Below are 22,411 nucleotides of genomic sequence, written 5' to 3'. Positions count from 1 at the left end.
TCTCAAAAGGTTATCTTCCTTCAGCTTGTCGAGTCACACCAATTAACACTAACAAAAAATATGAGACAAATGAACACAGGTAGAATTCATCATTTTTGTAATTCAGAAAAAAATGCAGCCACTAGGAGAAGCAGCACGATCAACATTGCTAACAGATTTTTACCTTCATGATAGTGACGTTTGTTTGACCACGACTGTCCATCATTATGGCATAAAAATCTCTGAATACACCGACGAATTATATCTTCAAAGCCAGGTCTCATGGAAGACCGTAATGAGTTTGTATCAATGTTGACAAGTTTGCCTGTAAGAGGAAAGAAAATACAGAAGTTAAACTCTTCATCACTGATTTATTTAAAACACGAACATGTGGAAAAAAAAAAAAAAAAAAAGATAACTTCATACGTTCATCTTGGGTATATTTCTCACCTGAAAGATCATGTCTTGTAATAAAGCTCTCTGGATTTGTTGGAAATGCCCTTTCTGCAGTTGTGATACGACGAGCCACACAAATCATACAGGACTGCAAATCTGTATTTAAAAAATAATGGTTTTTTCCGTTTAATTTCTCTCCTCTTTTATTCTATTAAAGCATCTAACAAAATAGCTGAAGTGTCCTTCATTGTTAAAATGGAAGTATAAACAATAAGAATTTATGGTTTTGCATTTTGTTCCTACTTTAAAAAGGATCGCAGAAGTTACAGATTTCATAACACATAATACCAAAAAGCTTTACTTGGAGATTTCTTTTGTGCACTGTAATTCCACAAAACTTCCTACCTTCCCCCTCTTCCATCATAGCTCTTGGCTGAGACAAAGCAAAGCACTGCATTGTTTCATATCTTTGACGTGCATCCTGGTGGCTGCCTACATCTTCCAGAAGATCATGAGAGGTTTTCACCATCATCCGGCAGTTGAATGTATGACTCTTCTGTCTAGGTGTCTCATTGGTCCAAGCAACTCCATTAACTTCAAAGAACAAAGTAAGAATTTATAAAGATTTCCAGATAAAATCAATTAATTACCTATTTTACTTAATTTAGGTGCTCTGTTCCTAGATTATAGAGATTAAAAAATATACTAAGATGCTTTCTCAATGTACCATCAGTTTTATACCTTGGGAATCGTAGTATTGAGAACTAAGTAAAAAAAAAAAACTCTTTCCCTTACATGACACCTCCAGACACTTCAAGTTACTTGAAGGAGAGCTGAAAAGTCATTCACATATTTAAAAAACAAATTCCCTCAACTAGTCCCCTGACTTTAGGCAACATGTTCTTTCAGTATCCTTGCTTTAAATTACAGGTAAACAAACTGCAAAGGTGAAAGTACAGTGGGAAATTTCAGCACATTTATTTCTGGTGGTGTGCTTTAGTAACAATACTTTTCAGGATTAACAGACTTCTATGGTCAAATATTTATTTCATATTTTTTTTTATAATAATTTGTTTTGAAAGGTTCTCCATTACAAGTTGTTTTGTTCTTCTCTGATTGTTTTCAAACAGCCTAGTAACAGTGTAATAAGTCAGCTTTTATTACCTGAAGATTTTGGTAAGTTTTTAAGGAAGTCCTTCCGGTCCTCTTCATGCAAGATACCATAAACGCTTGTATTAACCAGATCTTCTTGTTTATACTGCAGATACTGTGTGACATTTTCTGACACAAATACTATGTTCCCATCTCGATTTACAACAAACAGGAAACCGTCCAATGCCTAAATATTAACAAGACAACATCTCATATAAGACACACTGCCTAATTCTGAACATAATTTACTTTAAAAACTACGTGGGTGATAAACGTCAAGTTACAACACATGCATTTCTTTTCAAGGGTAGAGCTGAAGCTTTACATTTTTCTCTGAGAAAAATGGTGTCTGGTAAAAAATGATTTCAATATTAAAAATTAATCTGTTCATTTGTTACTCCACTGAGCTCTTTTACAATGATAACCACCCTTCTTGTTTCATTCTTGCTTTATTTGAACACAAGATAATGAATCTGTAACATTATCTCAATAGCTGGAAAATTGAAACAAGAAGAAATTCAGTAGAAACACGTCGTAAGACATGAATATGAAGCTATTTGCGCCAGTGAGTGACAAGGTAAGAGAAGACAGTCTATTCATATCTTAGGATACTGTATTTTCTTAACAGAAAGAAAAATCCCATGTCTGTGTAAAACAGTTAAGTTTCAAAAGTGCTTTTTAATGGACTTTTAAATATGGGATTGGTTTTCTAGGCATAAAGAAAAATTATCTGCTACACACCTTTTTTTACAATTATTCTTGGGTTATTCTACTTGATGGCAACATTTGTTTAAAATGCTTCACAATTTAGAAACACAAACCCTAATACACATCAGAAACCTCTAGTCTTCACAACACCTCATCCATGTATTTTAATGCCTATCCTCCAGAAAAAGCAAAATATTCCTTGTATTACTAAGAACTGCTTTTGCGGTGATTTGCTAATGGCTGCTGGAGAAAGCAAAGCATGGAGAAAGAACATGAGAAAGAGCCAAATGCTGTTCTTCTCTTTCCCTCTACACAGAATTTCAGCAAAATTAAGAAAATGTTATTTTATTCCTGCCCCTTTCAAACATAGTTCTGTATAGTTCTTGCATGCCATTTATTACTGTAGGATTGCAGGCTTTATCATAATATTTTCACCTGCCTTAAGTATTTGTTTCCATAGGGATTTACACTTGCCTGTAATAAAAGAGGTCCCAGTGAATCCTTATCAATAACCCCTTGACCCGTAGAAGATACATCAGCTTTCTGAACATCATCATCACTAGAAACTGCTTTTCCTGAAACCCAAAGGATACATTTCAGTAAAGTAACATTTCACGTGACATTTCATACTATACATTTCAAAAATTAGGTTTTTGATATAATTGTCTGCTAAAAAAATATATCACTATACCACTTAGGCTTACACTAGCTGATAAAAATTACCAAAACTTGACGGATTGCTATTTTTTCCTTTGTTGACTTAATTATACCCTGCATACAGTCAACTGCACTACTTAATTATTTGATCCCAAGCTAAATGCATTTTAAATATATTGGAGTCCAATACTTAAACAATTAGGAAGCATGTCTTAAATAGCACAAGAAAGCAACATCCACAGAAACATAATAGGGAAAAACAGCAATAAAAATGACTGTATCTCACTGGGAATATGCCCTGTAAGAAACTAGGTAGTTTTTAAGAAATCTATTTTAAAGCAATAAAGTCGCTTTAAGCATGAAGTCCCCTGAAGTGAAAGAGAACAGTATGTATTCTTCACAGCAGTGGGTACCTGGTGCACCGTACCAGGTGATGGTACAATACCATCTGGTTTTAATTTCTCTGTGGGTGATCTCAAGCTTTCCTAGTATGTTCAGGAAACCCATAAGAAAGGCCATACAAAGTTTTAAAGCCTTGATTCCCAATAAAAAGAAAAGTGATGGTAAATACTTGCTTACTTTGAAACTGAAAATTATTTACGACATATTAAAGGTTTGGTTCAAGTCAAAGTCTGAAGACTTTCTCAGTGACATGCTCTTGTGAAAAACACTACTGAATTTCCCAAGTAACTCCTGCTTTGCTAAAGGAATCACAAGAAAATGATATTATTTATTTTGGCTTAGCAGGGAACTGTACCTTGCTCTTTTATCTGTCGAATCTGTCTCACGGTTTCTTTTAAAATAGCACACTTGTCTGGTTTGACATTGAAATTGTCAATGTCACTCAGATTGGCAGATATCAGCTCAGCCAGTTCTTCAATGTATTTGCTCTCCTGCTCACGCCGACGCTTCTCCCCGCTGCAGGTCAGACTAGGAACCAAAAACAGCATTTCATATGCTTACACACAGGCATGTACAAAAACTGGGCTCGCTCTGTGAGCTTTAATTCATGTAACACTCACCTATTAAACCCAAGTAGTAGTTATTCTTCCAGCAATCATAAATGTGAAGGGGATGGGGGTGTGTTTTGTTGTGCTCTTGTTTGGTTTGGGGTTTGGTGTTTTTTTCTAAGAGTTTTAAGTACAAATTTATCTTAAGAGGATATGAGAAAGTTACTAATCAAAAAAATCCTCCTGTGATTATTCTATCTTTACATTTAATGAAAATAGCAATTGCGTATTATAGAACTGCAATATTCATAAAGGAAATATATTTTAAATCTTAAAAGTTACTTTCGAATTCTTTGTAAGTTATTAGACAAATGAAATACAATTGTAACATTCTGTGAAATCCCTTTGGTTTGCTTAGCGAGATGACTACAGAAGGTGATACCTCAGGGAAATTTATAGGCATCAAGACAAAAATGCCATCTCAACATCCAAGGAAGTCAGAATCCCAAACAACCTAAAGTTGCTGGATAAAGCCTCTCTCTGAAATTCCTTTTCCCACATAGATGCACGTGCTGAGTAAAGCCACTGTCTACAGCCTAAAGCAACAGAGAGTGTGCCAAGGGCAGGAAAAGGAGGACTCAGGAGAAAGGGAAGGGGTGGGAATGGGCACACTGAGGGAATCAAGTGAATGAATATTCCTTCAGAAGAAACCAAGTGAAAGTGTTAGGAAATATGCATGGACCAATACTGGAGAAAACAAATACATGACAAAGCTGGGGCTTGAAAGATAAAGTTAATGAAGGGTGACAAACTGAAAAACAGAATTCCTGAATAGACAGACACTGGAGAAAAGGAAAGAGAAACTGGAATGGAGGACACTCACAACGAGATATGGCATATGGTGGGAGAATCTGAGTGTCTCATCTACAGTCTGTTGCATGACGGAGATAATTAGTATGGGATGGTGAGGACATATATAAGAGGAAGAAACATAAGTACACACAATACCTGGTATTTTGGTGAAACTGAACACAAATTTAACAAAGGATAATACTCTGTGGGAACAAGAACATGCAAGGGTAACACAGAATGTGGCGGAAAGCAATGAAGTCGGAAGGGACAGAAAACTGACTCCCCTGGATAAGGATCTCTGACAGAGTTGAGTGAGGGGTGGGACGACAGCACGGAACGCCAACATTCAAGATGACCTTGCAAAGAACTAGTCCGGAGAAAAGGAATTCAAAACAAGTGCTCTGCCTATCGCAATGTTCTGTGCTAATCATAACCCCTTGAAATGAGGCCTGCCAAATCTATTACCAGATATAAAATGCTGCCTTTGAAATTTCTGTAAAACAATAAGTTTTTCTTCCACAGCTTCAAACAGTGATTCTTTACATGCTCACTCTATTAAGACCTCCACAAGAGTGTAATTATAGAGCACAGTTGATCAGCTTTGGCATATCTACATATAATACTAAAGTTCTGTATCTTCACAACAGAAGCTGGCGTAGAGAATTTTTCAACCGAACAAAAGGATTATCATAGAATCATAGGATCATCCAGGCCGGAAGGGACCTCCAAAGGTCATCTAGTCCGACCTCCCCACAGTCAGCAGGGACACCCCCAACTAGACCAGGTTGCCCAGGGCCTCATCGAGCCTCACCTTGAATATCTCCAGGGATGGGGCCTCAACCACCTCCCTGGGGAACCTGTTCCAGTGCTCCACCACCCTCACAGTAAAGAACTTCCTCCTAATCTCCAATCTAGATCTGCTTCCCTCCAGCCTAAAGCCATAAATTAGTTAGAACCTTAAATTGCAATGAAAACTTTAAAAATATTTTTAAAAGTTTATAATACAAAAAAGAAAGAAATCTATATAAACCTACCTTGCACCTGGTGTATCACAGGGCAATGGCTTGCGCTTCCTTGACTCATTGGTCAAGCTATCCAAGGAGTTTTCTCCTAATCCACTCATCTTGAACATGCATCAGCAACTAAAAGCAACGACATAAGAATTGTGAGTGAACCTCTCAAAAGAACAATTTAAAATGCAGAGAACTTAACCAGATAAGTTATTTATTTTTATAAGATGTATGAGTCAGTATTTTTACTGGAAATCCAAATAACTTTTTAGTATCAAAAAATAATACTCGGTTACCTTTTTTATTTTTATTCTAGCTTGTATATTGCCAAAACACAGTTTTAGAAAGCTTTATATCAATGTAAGCAAAAATAAATGTAAAAAATAAATGTAATTTGATTCAAACAGCGATGTTTAAAGTTTTGCACCATAGCATTGGGATCATTGTATAGCTCAAATCTGTCTGAAAATAAAAACATTATCAGTGCTTTAATGTATGTTTAGATAACTTGAAAAGAAAGTGCTAAATTAATATGTTATATCAAAACATAGTTAAATGAGGAAGTTAGATATCATTAAAGAAAAAGGCAAGTGATATTTTAAGGCAATGAAGGAATGGTGACCAGAACACTGAAAGTACAGAAATGTTGAATAAAATTTCCTGTTCTGTATGCCCCTTTTTTTCTCTTCATGTAATCTAACCACATATTACAAGGACAAACAACTGGCAGACACACTTTCATCTAAAAGCAGTTTACGTTAAGGTGTCAAAGGCTGGCAGCCACCTGACTGGAAGCAGCTCTGCAGAACAGGCTGGGGGCACCCTGGTGAACAAGTTGTTAGTTGAACACAAGTCAGCAGTGGAGCCCTGCAGCAAAGAAAACCAAGCCCTTAGAAAGGCGCCTGGTCAACCAGTGCTGCCAGGACAAGACAGCTAAAGAAAAGAAGAGAAGTGCATGTATCACTTCTGAGGTACTAACTATGATTGATTGGGTTTTTTGCTAGCTCTTTATGAAGAAAAAAAAAAAAAAAAAAAAAGGGCATGATGCTTTAGTTCTTTCTAAAGTTTAAACTGAAAGAGCAAAGCCACACAAGAACATATTTGCACGAAGCAGCATGGGGTGTGCTTGCAATAGCTGATACTGTTACTGGGACTGCACAGTTAGAAGTTGGTTTTACACCTAAGTATCTGATACAAAACCAGGATGAATAAGATAAAACCCAATAAATATACAGAAAGATGAAGGAGCAAGCCTAAAGACTTTTATTCAATCACGTATTCCTCCGGGGTAAAAACCCCCTCAAAGAAATTTATAGCAGCCCACCTTATGTGATGTTCAAGAAAAATCTCCTGTTCTGCCACTAGATGGCAGTGCAGCACCGAGCAACTGCACGGGGAGTTTCCCCAATGAGCAGCCGAATGAAACACTACCCACTGGACAACAAGTAAGCAGTTTGCAAACCAGATTCTGTACACAGGCTGTGATCATACAAAAACCAGCTCGTTATCTGAGGCTGACACTCAACAGAACATATGACTCGGAGGGTCTCATGCCTACAGACCTCACAGCTAAGGCTGAATCCCCAGAGTGACACACGTCCTGCAGGTGACACGCACACGCTCCAGGATTGTGCTTCCCCCTGTAACAGCATTCACAGCAGAGCACAGAGCTGCAGGGTTAACAGCTACTGCGGAAAAAGAAAGGAAGAGCTTAAAATATAAGACTTAAGGACAGCTCAGGAAGGGTGTGGGCACAGCAAGGATGTCAGAAGCCAAGAGTAAATTCTATTTAAGAGGAGGAAAGATTTAAAACACATCCAATAGTTGAAAATTTGAGCTAGGACGGACATTTTGCCAGAATGTAATTTTGCAGGTAACAGGGTTGCATAAAATGATTTAGAATGGAAATGTCACTTCTGGTTTAACTTCTACCTAGACTGACAGATAACTCACAATATGATTAAACAGAAAACCAAAATTATTAAATTTTGTCTCCGAAACATGATACATATCAGACAATATAACACTGCTTTTATTTAAGAAAACCTTTCAGTGCTTAAATATAGAAGCTTGGAGAAGGAAGGAAAAATTAGGTAATTTGTGCAGGCTGTTTCCCTACTATTACTCCCCAAGTAGCTTGTGGTAGGTTATTCAGGCCTGAAGCTGCAGAGTTCCTGCACACGTATTTTCCCTTCCCTAAGAGTGTCATTACAAGCTGGGAAGACATGTAATGCCTAGAACAACTCTGTAACTGCATAGCTAAGGAAATCACAGAAGCTGTTTCTCAATAGGGATGGATTTACAGTACAAATTGTTAACAGCCAAACTAAGTTCCTTGCTACAGGAAATATTAGCAAAAGACCTCACATTATTCACTGAGTTAATAATAAAAGAAATCACCAGTTAGAAAGTACCAAGTGTTATATTTGTTCACTGCATATGAACCTATAATTTCTAATGAGCTAAAAAGTTCTTCCAAGAAGAAATCTCTTTTTGGGGGTTTGGGGAGTTTTCCTGAAGTTAATCATTATTTCAAGACAGCTACACAACTTTCAAACATTAAAACTCTGACTCATTTAGCTATTGAAAACAGGTAACACAAGACACCCTTTGTTCTGTCCACTATAATTTTCCAAAAGTTATTTGGAAAGCCAGAGCCCTAGCTCTTGCCAAATAATGCAGAAAGGTATATACACTTGTATGAAATAGAGTATGTTAAAGTTGAATGGAAGCAAATATGTTGAGAGCCCTCCAAAGCTTAAAGTGTATTTGAGAAAACCCAAGAAGACAAGAGATGGTTCGAAGTCTTCAAAGCAAAACATTGTTTAATTCCACCGTTTGTACCAGTAATGAACCACTAGATACTGATACTCCACCAGTGGAGTGAAACCAAAGGCAGCAATATTTGCAGGAAAAGTTCCTAACTTTCATGATTATTTGCAAATACTTCTGCATTACCATTTAATTTATCTTTACAGATTTAATCCTAAATTTTCCAAAATTTTTCTTACTTATGAAAAAGAGAAAACAATAAATCAAAAAATAATAAAGATCTTTTTGCTCATCAATAAGTGCATTAAGGAAGCATTTGCCCTTATTAATGAGGTGCACATGTCTGTGTCCTTCGCAACTTTTCACGTGTCAGGTCTGTTCATTTCTCATTGAAAACCATAAATGGATTGTTAAGAAGGCAATGTTTTTTGCAGGTAAAACAAGTTCTAGTAATTATTAATCCATCCGTTACAACAATACATGTACAGCCTTCCAAACAAAACCATAGCATTTCAAGAAATCATCAGCATTTAGTACTAGCATTTTTCAACTTGCCAGAATTTCAGTATTTTGATAGGGGAAAAAAAAAAAATGTTCTAAAATTCTGTCCTGGACTCCCAAGAAAAGGATGCACATGTCAACAATACAGCATGTTTGAAATGGGGAAATTTCCTAAAGCCATTTCCTAGAGAGCTTTCAAGTCAAGCGGACACTGAGAAGTACTAAGGACAGAACTTAGAAGTACTAGGCAGAAAGATTTCAGCTTGACAGGAGAGTTTCCTCCTTAGTCTTGCTCTCCTCACCCTCACACAAATTGCAAAGCTAATAACTTAACATTCATTAGATCATTTTCTGCTAGTTTGTCTTTCAATGCACTGGTTTCCTTCTCCAACTCAAGCATTATTCCCTCATGCCCATGTTCTCAGCAGCTGTAGATGAAAGATCTATTCACCAAACAGGACGTGGCAACTGGGAAGGTTTTATCCCAACAGGGGCCCAAAAATATAAACAATTAGATGCTTCAGATTTAGTTTTTTTATTTGTTTAGCTGAAATAGTTGACCACACACACAGAAAAAACCAAAACCCACAAAGGACAACCACACAATACTAATTTAAAACATATCCAAACTATTTTAAAATATCATATTATTTGCACAAAAACATTTTTAACACTTCTTTGGTCCCATGAAACCATCAAGTTTTCCCTACACTAAATATATGTACTCATGGTATCTTGCATGCTTGGAAGCTATTCTGTCCAAACTCATTTCTTATTTGAAAAACTCACTAGGGATAAAGCACAAATTGGCTCTTAGCATTCCTCAAAATAAGCCAATTATGAACAATTATATCAAACTAGTCCTTTTCAATGAACCATGAAGATGGTCTGGAATTTTTTTTAATTGTATATAATGTTAAAATATTAAATATAATTGTCCTTTCTAAAAACCAAGACATAATTAACAGGTTTTTAAGATGCAAATTATAATATACTAACTGGTTTGTGCTAAGAGAAGCCCCATACATTTAAATTGTATTTAATATAAATAGAACTAGAGGACTTTCCATTCATGAAAATTTCTTATTTCAAACTTGTATTTTCCTCAAATACACACATATTAAAAGTATGTTAGCTCTCCAGTGAAACTTCCAGCACAAAATAGTCTCGACACTATGCAAAGATTCTTTTTTTATAAGACTGGCCACATTTCTATAGATGGGAATCCACAAGAAAACAAAGTTAGAAAACTCCTTTCTGGCAGTGGTGAAGTAAGGGGGTTTGGGTTTTTTTCCTTCTTCCCTCCCTCCCCCCCCTTCTTCTTTTTAAGAACATGCTTCTTATATACTTACTTGTACAGTGTACAGTTTGTAAATTGTAGCTTTAAAAAATGGTAAGGGAATAACTATTCAGGTACATATAGTCCAAATACGAAATCAGTCACTTACTCGTCCTTAGCAAACATTCAAGCACAGCATATTTTCAGAGGACCTTCAGAATCAGAAGTCATTTTAAATCACATCCTGAAAAACAAAAAAGGCTGTATGTTAAAGAGTGCTTGCTTTTCAATTTTCTTCATCCAATATTAATAGTATTACCAAAAAAGTAAACACTCAATATTGAGATATTTTGATGTCAAATGAGTTTAAAACTCACCTACAATAACTGTAACTGTCATCTCTGTTATATGCTAAACAGCTTAAAAGTGTGAATCTTAACATCGCAAATGCCACCCACTAAGCCAGATTTCTTTTGATATAAAAATTAAATATATTCATTCTAAATGTAATTTTTGTTTTTTAACTTTGGAAGCAATAATGAAACTGTTGTAGATGTCTGATCTTACTAACTTGCAAATCTTCATATAAAAAGCTGCAGCCCCAAATTAATTATTTTGTGACGTTATGACTGGCAAGTAAAAATTAAGTGTGTAGCCACTCTGTGTCAGCCTGTACACATTGCTTGGTATGGAACTAGTACATGAGAATAGCAAACTGTTTTCAGAGTTATGAACACTCAGGTTTCTGTTACTCTGCTTTTCTATGAAACTCTAGGAATGATTAATCCATATTATTATATGCTTTATACAAGGTATGATTAAGTGTACTAATTAGTGAGATTCTGGGTCTCTACAGAATTACAGTAACTTAGGAAAAGTTTTAAACAACAGCTGTGTGATTGAATTGATTTACTGAAAACTGCTTAAAGCACTACGTAAAGCAAAGGCTGTTCAAGCTAATTAGAAAAATAAATTGCTCTTGGGAAATATTTATGAGACATTCACATGTAAGCACACACCATAGTCCTATCCAAAATCAAGAGTTTCAAAATTGATACTTCTACACAGACTACTTAATAGGTAATCACTAGCAGGCAGGTAAAGGAGTTTGATTCAAGTAGCTCATTTCTTAAAAAATTAAAGTGAAGCTTTTCACGTCAACTGGGTGCATATGCATTCATCTGCTGTTTTAACCATCTCTGACAATACTGATTGTAGCTTTATTTATATGAACTAGAATTACCAATTAGAAGGTTGATTGACAATGTGGTCACGTAAGAGTAAGCATCAAGAGTAAATTGTCTCCTAATTAAAGATTTCTATAACACCATTTTATGCTAAATCAACCTCTGCTAATCATGGAAACCAGAACAAAAGCATATAAAAAAAGGAAAAAAAATCTAAGAAATCTTAAGATGCGGTATCAGAAACATTTGGACACCAGAGAAAATTAAATCCTTCAGCTGTTCATTTCTGTAAAAATGCTAACCCAGACCCATTACTACACTCAGTGGCAGCTTGCTATCTAGCGTCACTGAGATGTCTTGTACCCAAAACAAGGGTTATTTTCTGATGTCTCCACTGGACAGAATCTATGAAACAAAAAGGTAGCATAAATTGCATTCACTGTTCAGGACCATCCTGTGAGAACCGTCAACTGGCAGGGCAACCTAGACAGATATTCTAAATTTTATTCTACACACCAAGATGAAATTAAAACAACCTGAAGCAGGGATGAAATCCCTACCCAGTAAACCAAAAAGTTAACACCAAATACACTGCAGTAAAATTTTGCCATATATCACAAGTAAATAAGACATACTATATTACTACAAGTATAAATAAAACAGGATATTAAAGTTCTATAATCTAATAAGTCATTACATTGTTATCATCGGTGACATTTAAATGAAAAAACAAAATACGTTCCTCTTTCTCAACACTACATGGTCTTTTCCTGCTAATGAAAGCCTGAACTCTTACGCGTCGGAAGTTGACCATTCAGCTCTGTTATCGCCACTCAAAACCTACACGGTTCCTTTTCTGAGAACAGAGATAACAGCCAACTTCTTCACTTTTTAAATACAAAAAATATTTTATTTCAACGTTGTTTTCTCTTCTGTTTCAAGAGAGTTAGTTTAGGTTATTAGAGTGTCTGTATCAAAGCACAGCCACGCACTAAGCCATTGCCAGGCTCAGAGGCAGTCCTCTTCTAGCCAGGGTGGCGTTTGGGGCCGTGCTGGGGCTCCTCCAGCAGCTCTCCCCACACCAGCACCGCGTCGACACGTGAGCCTACTATTTCCTGCCTAAAAACTGCTCAACCGAAAAACAAGAGTGCTCACACAAAAACATCGTTCGGCATGTTTTGATCTCTATAAGCTCAACATAGTGACCTTCAACTTATTTCCCCACTTTCAGGATGAGCTGCAGAGATACTCAGTTTACACCATATAGAAACCGGGCATCCAACACAGCCTGGCTACCGAATTTAAGTGTGTACATATGGTCCCATTTTCCATCCAATTTTTAACACACATAAAAGTAAGAAGATTACATTAGAGTTTGGATGGAATGGCTAAGTGACAAGCCATATTGTTGCTGTTTTTAAGGTCAAAAATATACATATATATTCATAGTTAGATGTGGCAGATATGGTAAACACAACGGTTGCTTTTTGAAAGAAGACGTAAAAAGGACTGTATCTGTAATCCTTGTTAAATGCTTCAGAGATAATTAGTGTGCCTGTTTAAAAAAGAAATCAAATACAATATACTACACTTCAAACTACAATCCATTAAAACAACATGTTTTTAAACCTCCCCTGGGGGAGGGAAAAAACGCAGCAGATAAAAAATGCCACAGAACCTTAACTCCAGCTTTGTGAATCTCAAAGTACAATGTAACAAACTACTGAAACAGATAATGAGACTCAAGTACACGGAGTTAATAAAAAGGTTTTGGTGTACTGTAACTATTTTGCACTAAAAAGTCTGAACTTATTTTTTAAGATGAAAGCAGCTATACTTACATCATGAAGCAAACAGCAAATTATATTAATTGTATTGATACTTTATTATCCAAATTTAGCACTTCCATCAGTACAATAACTAATTAGAATACTGTTCCAAAACATGCACATTTGATCATTCCCCACTCTTTTTTCCTCCCCCACCTCCTCAGCCAAAAAGGTCATTTATTAGGTAATAAATGACTCAGAGACTGCACTGAATCAGAGCTGTCAGGTTTTTTTTTAAAAAAAAAAAAAAAAGTGCCATCTCTAATCTGGGAGCCAGCGAAGCACACCTTGTTGCAACATGTTAAATAATCTTAACTCGGCACACATCCTTTTTGTATTATATGTTCTGTCTTAGGGAGACTATAATTTTTCAGGCCTTGTCAGGTTTCATTTACGAATTCCCCTGCAGTGTTTAGTAAGCACTATGCACACTCCTTGGCTATTTTTCAGACATGACAATTAACTTGAGCCTTGTTCACTTTGCATATATTAAAATGACAGGACACTTTCAGTTAAAGGATGGTCAGAGGTAGAACACACTTGGAGTGTGTCTCCTGTTCCTCTGATAAATAATGCGTGTGCTCTATTTTTAGAATATCATTACTTGTTAATTTGTTTCCTATACATCCCTGTTTGCATGTCACAGCAATAGATAGAGGACCTTATTATAACAAACAAAACGTATGAAATAGAAAAGGGGGGTTCCAGTGAACTTACTGTTACAAAAAAGAATAGTCTTTATCCTTCTGCCTTCACCATACACTGCAGAACACTTGTAAAAATGCCTCACCCGTCAGCTCCTGCACAAAGCACTGAGGTGAAGTGGCTTCTGTGTCTCATCAGGGTTCCAAAGACACAGGAGCCACCTTTGAGACTCAGAACTCCTGCTGCACCCCCAGCCCAGCTGTGGGAAGGGACCCAGCTTACTTGGCCAGATGTGTTTGTCAGCACAGAGCTCTTCTCAGGAAAGGGCCATTGGGCACGATGCAGCCACACGCCTACTTGCACGATGCTGGCAACAAGAACTGGTATTCTCAGACACAGCACGCCAAAAAAAATAATTATCAGAAGTGGCCTTTGATCTTGACTAATTTCTAAGCCACTGTACTGGAAGAGGTAATTTGGGCTTTCAGTATAGGTGATGGCATTTTAATTTTAGAATATACAATGTTTTTAACATAGGTAAGTCTTTACCGACTTGTATCTGGAGGAGTTGGTGAACAGTTATTTAAAAAATAATTTAAAAATTAAAATATATATATAGAAAGAAAAAAAAAAATTGCTACCTCAAATACCACAAAGAAAGAAACAGGATGTGATGTCTGGGTACTATAGTGGGACTTGATAACTACTGAACTGGCAAGAAACCACAGAACACCACCATTCTTTTCTGTACACCCAGACATTCAGCAGCAGAAGAAACTCAAGCAAGTCAGTAGCTGACTGAAATACATATGGGTCTACTTAGGTTTTACGTTAATATTTAAAGAAGTTCTAAAAGTGGAAAACACTTCTTCCCATCATCCTTGCTGAAACTAGTGGGTACTAGAAATTGTACTGTGACCAGTGCACAAACCTCTCTACTATTACTAACAGCAACAAAATTCTAAAAAAAAATTAGGAAATGTATATTAAAAAGTGGTCCATTTACAAGACAAAATACCCTTGCCAAAGCTCACAAGAGAGTACCAAGATAACAATATTGAAGAGTCACTTTCCAGCTCTATATACAGATAATTCATAAGTGACTCCATGCCATTTGACACAACATAATCCACAGGTTAATAAGAAGAATGCAAGTTGTACTATGCATCTCTCACATTACAATGACAGCTAATTAGAAATTAAGTTTAAATTAATTCACATAATTTGTTAAAATGGAATTACAGAAGCTATTTTTTTAAATCTCTCTAAATTAGAAAAGGAAAACTTTAGAAAATGAATCATTAGTTTGACCTTATAAATCTGAAAACATTATTTATTTACTTCTAATCAGTTTTAACTTTTTATGGTTTGCTTTTAAGCAGAAAATGTGCTTCATGCCTTAACAATATATTCTTCGATTCTTACACAATTTTGACCACCACACTTTAAACAATGTGAATACCTTTTCAGTACAAATGTTAATCACTGCCATTTCAAAGAAAAAGTCCAATGCAAGGAAACGATTGCCAGAAACAATCATATCAAAAGTAACAATCACATCAAATGCAAACACAGAGATAACTACTAGTAGATACTAGATGGGATTCCTGGCACAACTGATAAAATTGGGAGAACTATACTTTATGGGAACAAAATCACACATAATTATGGGGTACTTTTTTCTTACAGAATACAGTAGCTCCTGTAACATAACAGTGACAGAAACACTTTCCTACACGACCCGATAAAGATACAAGAGCTCTTACCTTAATTTAACAATTATTAAGGAATTAGTTTTCCTTTACAAGGGAGGAAGCAACTTCCCAAACACAATTTCAATATAGTAAGAATTCAATCTGCAGCTTTTCAGTAGCAACAACTACCATTTGCTCTGAGGTAGCTATACACTATCTGACACTTCAAAAGCAGAAAGTACTTACAAAGTTCTTGGTGAGAACAGGAAATGAAATCAACTAAACTGAGTTTGTTTCACTGAATGCACGTGATCCCTCTCCAAGTCATTAACAAGCCCATTCCCTTTCCTGAAGCTCTGAATGTGCCATCAGCAAATCCATTCTCCTTTCTCAGACTCTGAATGGGTTCACATACATTTTTGTATATTATACACAAGTAGTTTTTTTATTCTGCCATTCTACCTCACCAGTGTCTAATGGTAGCAAAGGCTGCTGCTTGCTGGACTTCTAGAGATAACAACTTAAACACAACTATAGGACGACAATTAGCATTAACTATGGCATTGTTATAACTGAATCACAGCCTATCATGCCAAAATCTTACCATGTTACAGAGACCACAGTTTTACATAAAACATGTTTAGAATGAGAACAGTTCAAAAGTCAGGGTTTTCCAAAGCAGCAGCTAAAAAAATTGGGCAAAGTATCAGCAATTTCCTTGTAAAAGCCTATCCACTGCAAACTTAAATTTGGAGATAGAAGTCATTTTACATTTGGATCAGAATCTCAAACACCAAAATGCCTTCAGACAAAGGGAAAAACTGACTGGTTTTGACAGAATGAAACATTAACTGTACCCACTATCAGTTTCTGACATGTGATCTCTATCAAGTAGACGCCAAGCTTAATTCCCACTTTTGAACTTCTACAAATAATACTTAGAAAAGCATTCAAAACAGATGAACTTGTTGAATTTTCTACACCTATTATTAGCAATAGGTGTTCACCCCCAACATTTTCAATGTATTCTTTGAATCTTGCATGTGAATTGAAAGTATTCATCAATTCAGTAAGTATGGAGATAGGCTTTTAGGAAAACTGCTTATTTGAAGAAGTAAACATTTTCAAGAGTCAAGTTGCAGAGCAAAAGTATTTTTTAATTAGAATTGCACAGCTGAAAAAAACATTCTAACTACTCTTTCTGTATTTGCATACTTAAAAAGCAAGCCTCAATTAAAGAGCAAGTCTCTCAATTAAAAGCTGTATGCAATCTAGAATTTTTGCAACGATCTAATCATAGTTTTGTTTCCCCTGTTCTACTTTGGGCAACTGTTCATCTTGGGAGATGAGATGTGATCTAGTTGGTGTTCATGTGCCTTAAACAGCGCTGTCATTAATCATCCCACCATACATTTAGCCCATCAGCCCCTTCGCTTCATCTGCCATTTCCTAGCACTTGAATAATTACAAATTATCAAGAAGCACAAAAGTTTATCAACAGCTGGAAATCTCAAATCCTTGAAAAGAACAGTCCTGATGCTTGTGAGTATTTCTACACAGCTCTGTCATATTTTGCCTTTGAGCAAGGACCACTTTCAGCCAAATTTAACAAGTGAGACAAGTTCTTACACTCAACACAAAGTCCTCTGAACTGAAATGCTTGAACATTAAATACATCAGAACAACTTCAAAATTTACTGGATTTTCCTGGCCATCAATAGAAAGAGCCTCTTTGATTCTGACTACTAAAAAGCAAACCCTTCACTTTCATGAACTACACAAAATTAGGTCTACAAAGTATGCAATCCAGTGCTGCAGTTTCAAGAATCTTTTATGTGTTAGTGTCTAGACAGCAATCTTTTGTTCTGCATTTCTAAGAGCACAATTTGTTACACAATTGACAAATTAGTTTCTGATATTAACCTTGGAAAAACTCCAGTCTCTCAAGACTTCCATAGCGCAAATACCAAGAAAACAACACAGTATCATGCTCAATGAAATATTTTGGTTCCAGTTTTTATGATGCTTCAAAGACTCATTTTGGTATTAGCAGCAGAGCTACATGCAACAACTGAATAGACAGAAATAAGCCTTCTCAGCAGTGCTCTGGGTCCACAGCAGATGAGCTGGGATACAAACCACCCAAAACATGCTCACAGTCATTTCTGTCCCTGTTCCTAAATACTCAATGCCACTCCTGCAAAACATACCATCCCACACTACCAAGCCTCTAGGACTGGATGGAAGTATTGATTAACCTCTTTAAAAAGGCACATCATAAATTGTGTAACCCACTGTCATGGACTTGCAGCCAGCTGAAATACACAACACTTGCAAGGGCACAAGTATTTGAGGGAATAGTATTCTGTTATTACAAAAAAACAATAAAGACAAACAATGATAAGAAGCAGCTTAAATAGCTAACATGTTTAGATTTAATCACAGCATCCTGTAAAACAGCTAGACATCATGCTGTATCTGTGGCTTTTTTACCTTTTGAGTGCCCTTAACCTAAAAAACAGGACTAGAAAACAGGCAAAACACCCTACAGAAGTGGTGACGAGTGTGACCTGCTTGTACACTTTACACACAATGCTAGTTTTAACTGGAAAATAAAGTAGCCAACCATAAAAGGATGTTGGTATGAGACAGTTCAGAGACGTAATGCAAAGCACAAAATAGCTTCCTGTTTCTGGTAAATGTTTGCTTTTTCTACACATTAATAGCATAATCTGAGGAGCATGTAAAAAAGGAATTTGTTTGCTTACAGAAAAATAATTCTTAATGAACAGAAGATCACTGCTATTGCCTGCTCGACTCAACCACCTGCGTATCTGTGACACTTAAATGGTCCATGAGCAAATACAAATTGCCTACCATGAGTCTCAGCGTACAGAGCCAAGAGTCACACCTGGGGTTCCAGGTACTGCAAAGAAAGCTACATCCGTGCTTAGAGCTAAACCCTAAATTCACTGTCCTGACAGGCAGGGATCTGGTATTGAGGGTAGCTGCTCTCAAAATAGAACAAAAATATCTATATTCATTTTAAAATTAGAATACTTAAAAATAAAACTAATTTATTAAAATTAACCATTCCTAATACTCCTAGTTGTTTTAACAGTACAGGTTACTGTTAAAAAAGCACACACCTGCTTTTAATTTCTAGGACAAAAAGCATAAATACTGCTTTAAAACTCTTTCAATTGCACATTGCTATTTCACACTAAAACTGCACACTTCTTTAGTGATATTTTTAAGTCAATAATCTCCGAGATGACAAAATAGTATCTGTTGGATGAAACTAATTTTGCCATATTTTGCCATAAATTTCTGGTATATACAAATTCACAGAGAAATCTTCCTCTCAGTCAAGTAGAATAATTTCAAGATTATTTGTGACCTAAATTTCTTTCTGTATAGCCTGTGCCAATTTGCCTGAGAAAGGAATCAAAGGAGTAGTGGTCATTAGAGCTGCAAGAGAGAAAAGAACCCAGAAGAGTGTACACATCTGTGACATCTCAATATGAATGGAGACAATAGACGCCTTATACGGCTGCAATGGAGGGTGTGGGGGAGGAAGGCGAGCAAGCCCTTTTTGTTTGTAACATGAAGATGTGAATAATTCTGTAAAATGCAGTTAGGAAGCATTATGTGCCATAACTAAATTCGTCTTATTTTTTGTTGTGTTTATTAGCTGTAGTCAGTTTTCAGAAGAATCAGGCAGAAGTCATGAAACAGATTCAAACACAGAGGAACAGGAAAAGAAAACCTGGGTCTTTGCAGAAGGAGAAGAAAAGTAAGCAGGTAGGTGTCAGGGGCACGTTTTATAAAAGAGATCAAACAAAAGGGCAAATCCACGGACCAAACAAAGCCCAGCATTTCTAGGGACCTCAACAACATTGCCTGGCCATCACAGAAACTAGATCAGAACCTTAGAGAAATACTGAAGACAGCAGAAAACAAAAAAGACCAAATTCTCACGAGAACTCACCAGATGTTCATCCATTAAAATGTAGAAGATTTTCTAAATTTAATTCCAAGTTTGACATAGTATTTAAGGGATCTTTATAAGTAAGACCAACAGAAGCACTACTTAAAACTGCATTAATCGGCTTTGAATACATCTACTGTAAGTTCAAAAAAGCCTTTCAAATCTTAAGCTTCATTTTTAATATGACTTTTTACTAGGAAAACGCATTGGCACACTAAAAAGACTGAGCAAGCAAGACAATCACTGCAAATTCCCAGCTATTTAAAACTTAGAAGTCTCAAGTTACACTATATGAATCAAGTGAAGATTTAATTTTTGTAACTACTTAGAATTCTGCCAAAACACTTTTCCACATTAAACAAAAGCATACAGACGGCATGACACACATATTCTGAAATTTCTAGCACATTACAAAATTGTACATATTTCTTCATTATATCACATCATTTGTAGCTCCAGTTCAAAGTATCAAAATCAATTAGCTTAAATAGTCTTAATGGGGAAAAAAAAAGAAAAGGTAGTCAGTACATTCAGCAGATAATGTTTGTGTACACAAATCAATGAATTTCTCAAAGATGGTACTATTCTCCTATAAAGTTAGTTGTGTTTAAATAACAACATGCAGCTTAGAAGCAGTGTGGAATATTAATTTACACACCTCTAGTGATACATGAGGACATCATCACACACCCCCAGCCCTCAAGATGGAAAAGCCATTACACTGTCACTGTATGACTGTACCGTGATGACAACAGTGACACGGGGAGAGAGGCAGGCTCTCGAGTGGATGCTGGATAACAGCTGCTACACCTACACTGCTTTTGGAGCACAAAACAAAAACAGCAAAAAAAAAAACCTATATGGCTCTATGAGAAAGTTAAGGGGGATACTGTAGGGAAAAGGTTAGCATTTAAAAAGTGGAATGCTGGTCTATATGGGAAGAACTGAAACACCCATAAAACATGGTAAATTGAATGTAAACAGGAAATACAAGACTAAAAAAAGAACGAGAAGAGTGCCTTGCACCAAACTCCAACTGATAATAAGAAGATATTTAAACAACACATCAAAAGCAGGAAGCCAGCTAGGGAGACAGTGGACTTCATGGCAAAGGCATAAATGGGCACTCAGAGAGCATAAAACGGGCACTCAGAGAGCATAAAACCAGAGCTCTTAAAATCTCTTCACGTGCGCTTTAACCACTGAAGATACTGGAAAGATTCCCATTTCCAGCATTCCTTTGGTAGCAAACCGGTTGGAGAAGCAAAATTCATTTTAGGGAATTATAGAGGAAGAATTAAAGCAAATAGACACAAGGTGTTAATCAGTCACTGGGATACCCTTCATCCTAGAAGGAGTTCAAATGGGAGTCTTCAGAACTGCTGGCAAAACTGCACAATCTGTCATTACAAATGACTACTGTATGGGAGGACTGGGAGGTGACCAGTATAGATCCTGCTGACATAAAGGAATCCAGAGGGACTCTCAGGAGCCATGGATCAGCGAATATGACATTCATACCTTCATTGACTTCCATCCACAGTAGATGGTAGAAGGTATCCTAAAAAATAATATCACTGAGCACATGAATAAACAAAGTCTGCAGGAAAACAGCCAACATGACATGACTTCTGAATAGGGAAAGCTTATTTGAGGAAAAAAAGAAAGTTGCACAGAATTACTGAGTGACCCCTATGGTCCTCAGACTGATCTAATATTTCTTATCATTTTACGTTTGTTAAAATTTGCAAGATTATTATTTTTTTTTAATATTTGAATTGCTTTAGTGCAGCAATAAAAATATATTTACCCGTATAACCAATTTTACTCAGGAAACCTGTACAGACTTCTTTGTCAGTATGAAATGTGATTTTACTAAGGGTTGTTGACAGAGCTTTACCAGGAAGCTCTCCTAGTAATAGATTAAGCCTCAGAAAACCTAGTGGAATAAACATGGCACTATCATTCTGAACATCTAATATTTTCTAAAAGTCAAAGCTTCAACCATTTATGAGCCAGAGGTTAATGAAAGAAGACTGAGAGAGTTCAGTGAAATCTTGAATTGGGCAACTCAGGTGTTTGGTTTTGGTTGTGTTTTTTTTTTATTTCCCCTTTACAGCAATGTATAATTAAAACTCACGTTTCTCTCCTTATTTCAAAAAGCAAAGTAGCTTCTAGATTCAAGCTCCTTCTCCATTTTCTTCAGTCAGATTTCAACGTAAACTGCCAATATTTTCAAATTTTCTTTTACAGAGCTGGGGGAGTGGATTATGTTTTTCTTTTTAAATGAAAAATGAGATGCTTTGCTAGTCATGTCACTGTCACAGTTGGAGTTTGAAGAGAAAGAGCAAATTTAATGAGTTTTGAAGAAAAAAAAAAAGGCAATACTGCAGCCTGCAAGAGAATGTGAAGAAAACGTGAAGAAAAAGCAATTGTGCTTTCCTTTCTGTATTAACGGAGAAGTATTTTAATATGAAAAATATTAAAAGCTACAACATTACTTGTGACTTCTAATTGTCAAAAGTGCTTAAAAAAAATAATTACAATTATTTAGGTCATGAACAAACAAATATAAGCAAATGAACCTAGAAAAAAAAGATGTATTTTAGAGAATGAATGAAGAGAAGCGCTTGACCATCCTCAGTGCATTGTGAGAAACTGCACAGAAAGGATCTGTAAAACTCAAAACTACAGGCTTGTTTACATGAGAAGATTTACTAGCATTATCATACCAATAAAACACCATCTCTACATTACACCTACCTCAGAACAAACTAACTGGACTTAAAACATCCTACTATCAGATAAA

The 22,411-nt window shown here is 36.1% G+C and overlaps 1 protein-coding gene across 8 annotated transcripts in view; it reads right to left on the bottom strand.

Moving 5' to 3' along the window:
• Positions 1–22,411, bottom strand: part of NCOA3 (nuclear receptor coactivator 3) — a 79,897-nt gene that overhangs the window by 17,660 nt on the left and 39,826 nt on the right. For 7 of the 8 annotated variants that reach the window (XM_014943704.1, XM_014943709.1, XM_014943710.1 and 4 more), the window contains exons 3-10: positions 10,426–10,500; positions 5,729–5,836; positions 3,650–3,822; positions 2,710–2,810; positions 1,540–1,714; positions 781–969; positions 430–531; positions 164–304 (exon numbers count right to left, since the gene is read on the bottom strand). In XM_014943704.1, coding sequence (XP_014799190.1) covers positions 164–304; positions 430–531; positions 781–969; positions 1,540–1,714; positions 2,710–2,810; positions 3,650–3,822; positions 5,729–5,826 — 979 coding nt within the window. In that variant the 5' untranslated portion in view covers positions 5,827–5,836; positions 10,426–10,500. Of the gene's footprint in view, positions 1–163; positions 305–429; positions 532–780; positions 970–1,539; positions 1,715–2,709; positions 2,811–3,649; positions 3,823–5,728; positions 5,837–7,266; positions 7,288–10,425; positions 10,501–22,411 lie in introns of those variants that run through there. The other variant, XM_014943708.1, reaches the window with a different exon arrangement.

Source organism: Calidris pugnax, unplaced genomic scaffold (assembly GCF_001431845.1).
Source record: "Calidris pugnax isolate Ruff unplaced genomic scaffold, ASM143184v1 scaffold118, whole genome shotgun sequence".
Classification (NCBI taxonomy): Eukaryota; Metazoa; Chordata; class Aves; order Charadriiformes; family Scolopacidae; genus Calidris; species Calidris pugnax.
This window is presented reverse-complemented; position numbering and strand designations above follow the sequence as displayed.